The 11,276-nt window shown below is 38.5% G+C and overlaps 1 protein-coding gene across 2 annotated transcripts in view; it reads left to right on the top strand.

Moving 5' to 3' along the window:
- The window catches only part of ttk (ttk protein kinase), a 13,324-nt gene extending 3,275 nt beyond the window's left edge, over positions 1 to 10,049 (top strand). The window contains exons 9-25 of one of the 2 annotated variants that reach the window (XM_019893064.1): positions 1,089 to 1,176; positions 1,263 to 1,365; positions 1,468 to 1,690; positions 2,701 to 2,807; positions 3,264 to 3,407; positions 5,557 to 5,675; positions 6,564 to 6,697; positions 6,861 to 6,990; positions 7,289 to 7,375; positions 7,545 to 7,702; positions 7,898 to 8,049; positions 8,146 to 8,270; positions 8,377 to 8,451; positions 8,543 to 8,719; positions 9,166 to 9,262; positions 9,633 to 9,718; positions 9,798 to 10,049. In XM_019893064.1, the coding sequence (XP_019748623.1) occupies positions 1,089 to 1,176; positions 1,263 to 1,365; positions 1,468 to 1,690; positions 2,701 to 2,807; positions 3,264 to 3,407; positions 5,557 to 5,675; positions 6,564 to 6,697; positions 6,861 to 6,990; positions 7,289 to 7,375; positions 7,545 to 7,702; positions 7,898 to 8,049; positions 8,146 to 8,270; positions 8,377 to 8,451; positions 8,543 to 8,719; positions 9,166 to 9,262; positions 9,633 to 9,718; positions 9,798 to 9,863 (2,071 nt within the window). In that variant the 3' untranslated portion in view covers positions 9,864 to 10,049. Of the gene's footprint in view, positions 1 to 1,088; positions 1,177 to 1,262; positions 1,366 to 1,467; positions 1,691 to 2,700; positions 2,808 to 3,263; positions 3,408 to 5,556; positions 5,676 to 6,563; positions 6,698 to 6,860; positions 6,991 to 7,285; positions 7,376 to 7,544; positions 7,703 to 7,897; positions 8,050 to 8,145; positions 8,271 to 8,376; positions 8,452 to 8,542; positions 8,720 to 9,165; positions 9,263 to 9,632; positions 9,719 to 9,797 lie in introns of both variants that reach the window. The other variant, XM_019893063.1, reaches the window with a different exon arrangement.
- The last annotated feature ends 1,227 nt before the right edge of the window (positions 10,050 to 11,276 follow it).

Here is an 11,276-nt window from a genome sequence, read left to right as displayed (position 1 = left end):
TTTTAATGTATATTTTTTAGGTCTTATAATGAAACTGGGGGCCTGCGTGGGTTTTCCCCGGGTACTCCAGTTTCCTCCCACATTCCAAAAATATGCGTGGCAGGTCAATGGAACATTGTAAATTGTTCTTCGGTGTGAGTGTGTGCACAGATGGTTGTTCGTCTGTGTGCCCTGGAGATGGTCTAGATATGCATTTTGTGTTTTGGGGGTTAAAGTTCAGCAATAAAAGCTATTTCAATTTCCCCAAATAACGTATTTGTTTATCATTCCTGTTCAGAAATTCTTTAGCAGTCAGTGTTAGATAATTGTCAGTTCTGTATAAGTGCATGTGAATAACATGTTATTTATGACTGATGAATGAGCCATTGATTGGTGAGCAGTTTTTGATAGATTTAATCATGCAAAATGGCGCAATCTACAGGGAAGGTGAGGGTGTGTGGTGTGCTTATGGCATGGAATGTTAGTTTCATTTTTTGGGGGGCGGAGTGGGGGGGGGGGGTTCTGCCCTCCCCTCCCCCAACTCTTAACTTTTGTGATTTGAAAAGTGCATTGTACTCCATCGCAACATCAGTTCGTTTTGATGAATCATTCAATCCTAAAGTTTATTAACATCTAACAATATGTAAAAGCTCTCAAAAGCCCAAACTGTTGAAGTTAATTAAATTCAAAGAATTCAAACCGTTGGACACCGATTCATACCTGGGGTATGATAGGATTTGAGGGTGTTACATTTTAAAGCATGTAACGGCTCGGTTAAATCAAAAACAATCTCTCCGATTCAAATGACTTTTTTTTAAATTTTGTTTTGTTTTTTTACACCCCTGTTAATTATGTATCAATACCAAATAAACAATAATCTGTTAATTAGCAATAAACACAGCATTGAACTTTAATATAATTTTTATTCGATTAATCGATAGAATAACCCAAAAATATTCCATAGTAACAGTCCTCGTTGTTTGATTCCCTAGTTCTTGATTTCACAACCTGCATCTGTTCGATAATGAAGTACAGTACTTGCTACATAACAAAGTGAGTTCTCTACAACAACAAATGTGAAATGCGTAAGTGGCGTTCTTCTGTTTCAGGCAAATGTCTGGTACAAATGTGAGCACGAAGCTTCAGCTTGTCTCGTCAAAGAAAGCTGCTGTTGATGACTACTTGGCCAGCCTTCCGGTTAGCATTTTGTATTCTGGTTTTAGAATGCTTCATTAAGGCATTTTTTGTGTCAAGAAGAACAAACATGTTGTCCATTATTGCAGACACAATCTGTCACTCCAGAAAGTGGCCCTTGGCAGGACCAAGACTCCATGAAGTCCACTCACCTTTATACACATGATACAAAAAATATCCTGAAATTGGATGGTAATGATAAACAGTGTTAATACATGTCTGCATACTCATGGTCCGACCAGAAAAGTATTTTGTGATGTTTGCGTGTCTTGATTTGAACTTTTTTCTTTGCAGATGTAACTGACAATTTTGAACAAGTCCTTCTTTCAAATTCCCCTGAGTCATGTTGGACTTACCTGATGAACCTTGAAAAAAGAGGCAACCCTCATACTGACGTGAACTTTCTTAATAAACTCAAAGAATGCTATTATAAAGTCTATTCACGTCTGCCGATAAAACAGCACTGCAAGAACTCCAGCTATGCAAGGTTGCTGATCAAATATGCAGAACTCAGGGGGTAAGTGTGAACTCACTCCATAGTTTTACTGCATTGCCCTTTAAAAATGTCTCCCTAATTTTCTATTGATCCATTTTCACAATTTACTCTCATGGTTAGAAATCTGGGCCTCTTTAACACAATCCTGATACAGTATATTAACAGGTTGCCATGATTTACTCTGTATGAATGGCAACCGCTGCACACACAGGATTATTGTCAAGGGTGCACATAAAAAAAAAAAAAAAAAAGATGTGATTCTCAAATGAGCAGCAGAGGTTGTTTGGTACTCACACACACTTTTTAAAAAAAAAAAATTCCCTTCGGTTTTTAGTCTATTTCCTCATGAGAAGAACAAATACCAGGGCTACACACTGGCAGCTTCATAAAACAGTGTTGTTTACCGTTTTATCAAAAGACATTAAATTCATATCTTAGAAAAACTGACTTGCATGGCCCATTCGAAAAACAAATCGTCCATCTCTGATTTGCAGTATGGAAACCTGTGATCAGTTCGTGAACTTCCGGCTGCACACAAGACAGCCTTCTGCTTGTTGCTGCTGCGGAGTCATTGAGTTTTATGTGGATCTTTTGGGGCATAACCTTAAAGTGATTCTAATGTCTAATTAAGAGTAAAAAAAACAAAAAAAAAAAACAGGACAACTATCGCAGTGAGTTAGGTACAGAGCCAAGGATGGTTTTCTCCCCAAATTTTGCTAATAGCTTAAAGTTCATACAAAAGGTCATTCGTAACTCGAGGTTTCACTGGATTTGTAAAAAAAAAATTCAGACACTTTGGTGAAATTGGATCATTTCCCACAGCACCCCTCAAGAGCTCTCATAATGTGCCATAGCACCTTGGTTGTGAACCACTGACCAATACTCCCTTTACTAGGCTCTGTTTTAGATTTAATTTTATATGTGATGTATGACTGGGTCTTGCATTCCAGTAAGACAAATATGATGATGATACTTTATGATTATGACTCAGTTCACATTTTTGTGTTGAATTTTCTGTTTTTCCTTTGAAGCATTGATGACCCTGATGGAGCTGAAGACCATTTCATAGTTGCAAGATCCCACTGCAAAACCGTTGCATTTGTCCATGTAGCACATGCTCAGTTTGTGGTTTCTCAAGGTACAGTAACGCAATATTTTTACAGTTTTGCCTGATATTTACTACATGCTACTGGAATCTAATGTGGAGGGTAGAACTCATATCTTATGTATGCGTTGATACTTAATTAAAGGTGAAAGCCAAAGTGTGCATTGTTGAACTTGAAACTGCAAGCAAGATTTGAATGTAGCCCCACTTCACCGACCACCCACAAGACACGCACACAACACCTGTCCGCGTCACCAATATTATCCCTTGACATGAAGTAATGAGCTTTCATTTCCTGTTACACTACTACACCATCAGCGACTTGATTCCCCCCCCCCTTAAAAACATTTTAAAATAACAGACCGTTTTTTTTTGGGGGGGGGCGGGGGGTGTTTGTTTTTTTAATCACTGCCTACTCTAGCCATAAAAGCATGACTACTGTCCCGATTGATTGCAAACTGAGAATGCTATTTTGTCGCTGTTATTAAGGAAATGTGAACAAGGCCGCTTCAATACTGCTCAAAGCCCAGTCCTTAAGTGCCAAACCAGCTGAGCTGTTGGAGGTGGCCCTGCGGAACCTGAAAGCTGGAGAGAAACAACTTGTTCCCACCAAGAAGGAGCAGCTCCCTATAGGTATTCTCAAAGCCAAATATAGCAGTCTGGACAGCGCTGACATGCACAGGGTTGATGGCACCATCTTGTTACCTAGTTTGGCATAACTTGCATACAATGCAATGCAATTGACTTTTTCCAAAATGTACCATCTGTAAGAATTTTTTTTCCCCACAAAAATCTCACTTTATACATAGTTTGTTTTTGCTTTTCTAGTCTAAGATGACCATCATCGCCAGTTAGTGACCTATAAGAGAAATAGAAGTATAGCAGACTGTATGTTGTTTAATGCATATAGAAGTACATACTGTCGTGTATTCCACTACTAGTGAGGATAAACAACCTGTCATAAATCAACATATACATTATCTGTGGCGGGCTGCCACAAATGAATTTTGGCCTCTGCTAATAGATTTTAGCGCCACTTGCTAACTGTTGTAATTTTCAGTGTTATGGAATGTTACTTTAGAAAAAAATAGTTATCGCAACAAAATACTACTTCCCAAAAGTAACTGAGTTACTAACTCCTTGGGTGCCTTGTCATACCTGTCAACTTTTCGGAGCGCCAACCTGTATAAACTACCAAAAAAATCCTTATAAAGAGCAAAAAATCCTTATAACATACCAAAGCATTTTATATGTCAAAATAACGGCAGAAAAAAACCCACGAAATTTTCAATGATATTTATTGTAGATCTCCATAATACAATGTCTGGTTAATGTCTAATCATCATTCTACTTAGTGGCATTACTGTGTTCAGAGTTGTATTCCTGCATTACTTTTTTCACCAACTCCAAATGCTGACCCGTGTTGGTTCCATTGCACAATATGTATGATATATTTGTTTCCTTGTAGAACTTGCTTGTACACTACTGAAGTATGCAATGAATACTCTGCTGTTTTCAACTAGGAACCACGTGATTTACTGGAAAGTTACCGGAAATGAAAGCATTCGAGTAGACTAGCACCATTCTGGGCAAAAGCAAACGGAACTACCTGTTGGGGGGGGTGGAAATTTTCAGAATCCGTATGATTTGTGCGATACGACCATATACGTAAGATTCACCGCAAAATCCGTATGAACTATGGCTAAACCGTATGAGTTGACAGGTATGCCTTGTAAAAATAATTAGTTACTCACAAAGTAAAAATATTTTTCTGTTATGTTCAATTTATAGTGTAAAAGACATTTATGACAGCTGAATGAAGAGTAAAAACAATATACTTTAGAACACTTGGTATTTATTCGCTAATTGGTCATGGCTAGCTTACAGTAATAGCTACCCTGATAAAGTGTGTAAATAATTAGATTGCTAATAAGATATCCTTTATTTGTCCCACACTGGGAAAATTTACAGTCTACAGCAGCAAATTTGGGGGGTAGAAAGAAAAACAAAGCATTTGCAAGCACAAAAATAAATGTAGATAAAGTAACAGCAGTAGAGTTTTAACGAAAAGCCTGAAAATCATTCCTTTATTCAAAAGTTAATGCCATTACATTGAAACAGTGTTATTCCAACACTGGTAACTGTAGGAACTGCATTTTTTGAAAGCAGCTACATTATTACAGAAAATCAACTTCTGCTCATTTGTTAATGAATAAATGTTTCATTTTGAAAACATGCTCCTTTTTCCACTCCTTCCTTGCTTAGGGCATGGCAAAGATTGTTTAAGACTACACAAGTACATCCATCTGTTTTTTTACGAAGATATACTCCACCATCTTCCGATTAAATCAGTGATTTTTTTGGGGGGGGTTGCTCTCTTTCACTTGCTGCTCGGTTAGTGGCACCAAAAATCCTGATATCCTGATTGTATGAAGTCTAACAATTTGGAATACATATATACAGTATAGTTAAAAAAAATATGCAATGCAATACGTATTGTTTTGTGAGTATACTGTATAGTTAAGAAATGTTTCCAAGTCCACTTCCAAAGAGCCCAAAGTTGACCGAGGCTATCGCAGGCCTTTATTGGAAAAATGGAGAAAATTGACATGCTGGTTAACAATATGGCCTCTATAAAGCATGTGACTCTAACCAGTGCTGTCACTTCAAAGTGTCCAGACTCTTTTTTTGTATGGCCTTGGGTGTTCTAACATCATTGTAGCGTAAATTATTCTTTTAGAGTTTTTGAAATTAACATGTCAACATGCGGGGTGCATCCAAGAACCCCAGCTCCCTGACAGGGTTGCTGTGAACCAAACAGCGGGACATCCCAAACCTGCTAGCCAGGAGAGTGTATCAGTTGGAGAGTGGAAGATTACAACTCAGGATGTTTTGACAAAGGTTAGACCTCTTTATACACACACTGCAGAATGCCTTGATAATTTTAAACCAGTACAACACCAGTGTGTTTGCCAATACAGTGTGTGGCTTATCTGAATTGTTTGCCAGGGCTTTTCCTTTCTCAATTTGAAGCAGAGGTTGTACCATTCGATTCATTCGCACACACCCAACTGCCTAAAAAAAAGCGCATTTCACATTTCTGTGAAGTTTTTCACTGTTCTTTAATGTTTTCCTTTTTTTTTTGTATTATGTAAACCTTTTCAATTAACAATCATGTAATTGAATATTTCTTTAAAACCATCAAAATAAACTGAGCCCAAGCTTTTCAATCAGCGAATAATGGGTTCACAGGTTGTGTGGTGTGGCCACTTGTGCTTGAGACATTTTACAGGTTATATTTTCGAAGAAGCATTCAATGGCTGCATCTCATCAGAAACATGAAGTAACATGTAACATGAACTCTGACTTTTTCACTGCCTGTAAGACTTGCAATCACCTCTCATCTTTGTAATCTTACCTTGCTTGGAAGAATATTTGCATATTTTATGAGCTCTCTCAGAGTAATAAAAAAACATAGAATACTTATTTTAAGATGTAATTTTTGAATGAGTGAGACAATCTTGGTTACAAAAGAAGCAATATTTGCGTTTAAAAAAAAGTCAATGAAATCGCCTGACACATTTGGCGTGGCACCGCCTTGCAGTCAAAGTGACACAGTTTGTGCACCTCTGGTCAGTTGTAAACCGTTTTCGTGATGTGAGATGTTTCAGAGCCAGAGGCAGCCACTCCCAGTTTTATATCTAGGAAAAACCTTTATCACACAACATTTTGTGATTCAACTTCCTGTCAAATTGAACCCCTTTTTGCATTCACGTCTTTTCTTTTCAGGTGAAACGTGAAACACCACCTGATTCCAAACCGGTTCCCTGTTTGAGCAACTCCATCCCGACTCCATCTCTCCCGGTTCCATCGAAATTAGATCCACAGACTCCAAATAACTACAGCAATACCTGTGCTAATCGGTAATACCTTTGCGGGCCAATTGGTAGAATACGTTTATTGTTTTGTGCCTGCTTTTAACGCAAAGAACCTTGTGAGTTAGATGACAATTGTGAAGCTTCGTTGTGTGAATTAATCTCTACATTTGATTTGCCGGACTTGAACTTCTACCCTTCTCCCCTTCAGCTTTATTACTCCTATTGCCAAGAGAGAACCTGCAGTGTTGTATTCATCCCGAAAAGCAGCACACAGTGGTGAACCTGTTCAGCAGCCATGCCCACCTCTGAATTACTCAGCTGTCTTTCACATTCCACAGGTACAACCTCTTAACTTGTGCCACAACTGTACAGTCCACTTCCATTTCCAGTTTGTGTCACGTGGATAAGGAAGTGTCTTTGTATTTTGCTTACATTCTCTCTGGATATGTATACAGTATCATGATTACCAATTCTAATCTTACCAATTGGGGGGAAAAAATGCCAATCAAATTTTGTATCACGATTTGGTCGAAATATACCACTGTGTTGGTTCCACTAACCAACAGCACAAAACTGTGAAACTGCATTTTTCAAATATTTGTAATGGTAACAAGAGACATTTTCTACTACTAGCAGGTTCCCTTCACATCAAACGAGTCCATGACCATTAGAGGCAAACAGTTCTTCATTCTTAAAATGATTGGACGTGGTGGATCCAGCAAGGTAAATGTACACCATATACTGTATAAATACAGTATATGGTGAAAATGTGCTGCGCATGTAACGCCCTCATAATAATACTAATAAAAATAGAAATGCAAAATAATCATACAGAATAATTGTCGGTATTTGGTCCTCATTTTCATAGTTGATTTCATTTTTTTTCCTTTAGGTGTACCAGGTCCTGGATGAAAAAAAACAATTGTTTGCAGTGAAATACATCGACCTCGAGGATGCAGATGCGCAGACAGTAGAAAATTCCAAAAATGAGATTGAGCATCTGAACCACTTGCAGCAATACAGCGATCAAATTATAAAGCTCTATGACTAGTAAGTGCATGGACTGGGTGGAAAGAATTCCATTGTATAAAAATCCCCCTGTTTTTATTCTGTTCATCACGTTGTTAGATGATGTGTGGTTTTACTGTCATGCAGACGACGACCACTACTTCATATTTAGGGGAACATACATTGAACTGTACATTTTAGGGTTATTTTAATGTTCTTGTGGTCATGTTTTTGCAGTGAAATAACCAACAGCTACATTTATGTGTTGATGGAGTGTGGCAACTTGGATCTCAACACTTGGTTGCAGAGCAGAACGTCTGTCAATCCACTTGAGAGGAAGCTATACTGGAAGTACATGCTAGAAGCCGTCCAGACAATTCACAAACATGGTACTTTTTTTTTCTCTCTCAATGCCGGGAGCTACAATTAGTAACTTGTATTTATTTTAAACCAGTCTCATGTGTGCTTTTGTCTCTTGTGTGCAGGCATCGTCCACGGTGACTTGAAGCCAGCAAATTTTGTCATTGTCAACGCGACACTAAAGCTAATTGACTTTGGCATTGCAAGCCGTATCCAACCTGATGTGACAAGCATTATGAAGGATACACAAGTAAGAGCTGTACATTTAGAGGAGTTAAAAGCCAATGAATGTTTAACATACAAGTGAAATAAAACATGGCCAGGGTAAATGTGTCGTTATGTCAAATCATTCACAGGCTGGAACGCTCAACTATATGCCCCCGGAGGCAATTAAAGACACTTCATCCCAGCATGGAAAAGCACGCTCAAAAGTACTCTTCCTATTGTTTATTTAACAATTTAAGAAATATCTTTCTGATTGCAGAAGAGTGTCTGCTAACTTTTTTAAATTTTGTCTCTAAGATAGGTCCAAAAGGGGATGTGTGGTCCCTCGGATGTATCCTGTACTGTATGACATACAGAAAGAGTCCATTCCAAAGCATCACCAATCAAATCAGCAAGATGCATGCCATCATCAATCCCAGCCATAAAATTGCATTTCCTGACATCTCAGAGAAGGACTTGCTGGATGTGTTGAAAGTAAGAGCCCGAAAACAACAAATTTTTGTCTTGGTAATCGGTCGTTTATACAGCAGTTATTTGTGTTTGGTGTTCATGTTCTCAATGATAAAAGACACATTATGTCGTATTATTTTAAAACAAAGTCAACCAAAGAAATGAGAAGCTTCCCAAGTTGCATACATCATCAGTCCAAATCTTCCTTAGATGTAACATACATGTACAATGTACAAGTTAATTTAATGAATGTGAGTTCTGAAAACTGTCATAGCTCCTCTCAAGAAGACATTTTGATTTTGTTCTTTGGTCAATTGAGAATCATCATGAGATCATAAATTACTCAACTTTAGTATTGCAAAAAACTAGAATGGTGGTCTTCAGAAAAAACACGGCCGAGAAGTATCAGCAAACGTCTGTGTCATTAAGTTTGTATTTTGTAACCGCTAATACGGCTTCTTTTTTGACAGAGATGCTTGGTCCGAAATCCGAGGGAGCGAATATCCATTGTAGAACTGCTGGAGCATCCATACCTGCAACTTAAGCCACAAAGGTCTCCGGAACCAGGTACATACAGTACATTCATCATAGAAATACATACAATGTGCTCTATGTGATAAAGTATGTAGAATTAACTTTAATTTCTGGACGACAAACCATACCTAAAGCCACAGCATCTGAAGTTAGCCCTAAAAAATATCTACATACAGGTACTGTATTTAGACTGCTTTTCTCACTCCGGGTCTCCGCCTGCTAAAGTCGCAATGCTAGCGTCAGTCGTCTTTGGATGGCCCAACACAGTCACGTGGTGGCCCTTGGCCATTGTTTTTGTAGAAGCCTGTATGCCCAATAATTTGGAATGTAGTGAAAGTCAAAATAAGATTCAAAGGCTCATTTTGTTGAGGACTATCATATGACACGTTTTCAACTGCTTCAGAACATCCATACAACTGTGATCTCAAGAAAATACTAACAGACCTCGCAGCCATCCAGTCTCCCAACAGCATCATCCGAGCTGCGAATGTAAGATTTCCTTTGATAAATTGACAGTTTATTTTCTCCAGCCATTTCATCATCTCATACAGTGTTTTTCTCTCAACAGAATCTGGCCAAAATGTACAACAGTGGCAAGAAGCTGGATGTGGCAGAGTGTGCCAATTCAACTTAACTATCTAGAAAAAGAAATGTAAATATGTTTGCTTTTTTCATCTTTAACTTGATACAATGAAAATGTACATTTTGCAAGATATTGAACAGAACTGCAGTACACTTTTTTTTCTTGAGGAAAATTGTTCTCATTCTTTTCATTTTTGCTCTGCCCTTCTCTGTTTAAATAAACTTAATGTATCCTCAAGGTTTATCCTTATCATGTATTCCTGTAATTTCTAAAAGAGCAGTGCCAAACCACAGAGAGGTCCACTATCACAGGTTCCAGCAACTCTCCGCAACCCTGTTCAGGAGAAGTGGTGTGAAAAATGGATGGATGGCTGAAATGTGCTCTGCCTCTCCAAGCATACACTCCGAGAGTAGTGCAGGAGCGTCGGAGAGCATTTCCAATGCACCCGATACACACACTAATTAAAAATATAAAGATAACACTTTTGTTTTTATTCCCATTTTTCGTGAGCTGTACTCAAATATGTCAAACTTTGTCAATATACAGAAAAGACCATTTCCCTCAAATATATCTAAATCTGTGTTGTGAGTAGTTGTCCTTTGTGGAGATGATCCATCCCACCTTACATGTGTGGTTTATCAAGATACTGATGAGACAGCCTGGTTGTTGTACAGGTGTGCCTTAGGCTGGCCACGTGCAGTTTTTCTTTTCTTGGGAAGGGGTGGTGTAGAAAACAAGTCAGTACCTGGTGTGAGCACCATTTTCTTCATACATTGCAACATATCTCCCTTCGCATAGAGTTGATCAGGTTGTTTGTGGCCTGTGCACTCATCTTAAGTGGCTGTGCGAAGTTGCTGGATATTGACTGGAACTAGAACATACTGTCGTATTCGCCGACCAAGAGCATCCTGATCATGCTCAATGCGTGACTTGAGTCTGAGGGACAATTTGGAGTGTTCAAACAGCCTGCCATACATGTTTTTTTTGGAATGTCGGAGGATCAGAGCGGAGTGCCTGGAGAAAACCCACACAGGCCCGGGGAGAATATGCAAACTCCACACAGGGAGCCCGGAGCCGTATTTTTTTTTTTTTTTTTTTTTTTTACGGTTTACTCTCGTCATGGGAGAAACCCTCATCTCCTGTCGCAATTCGTTGTGGTTTTGGACCGTCGGTCGTCGCACGGTTAAGTAATCAAAGTAGAAATGAGGACATTTCTCTGGTGGGAGGGGGAAGAATGTAACCTTATGTTAAATTAATAATTATTTTCATTTTATATTAGAGCATTTTGTTATTTTGTGTTGCAGTTACCTAGGTTATATTCCGTTTAATAATTGCTTAAACAAGTTTATGTTGATATTATATGATTGGTTAAGGAAACCAGGAAGTGTTTGGTGTTTCCGGGAAGGAGGTGTGTTCTTGTTCGTTCGTTCGGAGGTGCAGACGTTGGGGAGACTAAAAACTGAC

The sequence above is a fragment of the Hippocampus comes genome, unplaced genomic scaffold, assembly GCF_001891065.2.
Source record: "Hippocampus comes isolate QL1 unplaced genomic scaffold, H_comes_QL1_v1.1 scaffold94, whole genome shotgun sequence".
In the NCBI taxonomy this organism is placed as follows: Eukaryota; Metazoa; Chordata; class Actinopteri; order Syngnathiformes; family Syngnathidae; genus Hippocampus; species Hippocampus comes.
The sequence above is the reverse complement of the archived record's forward strand: the minus strand, read 5'-3'. Positions and strand labels throughout refer to the sequence as shown.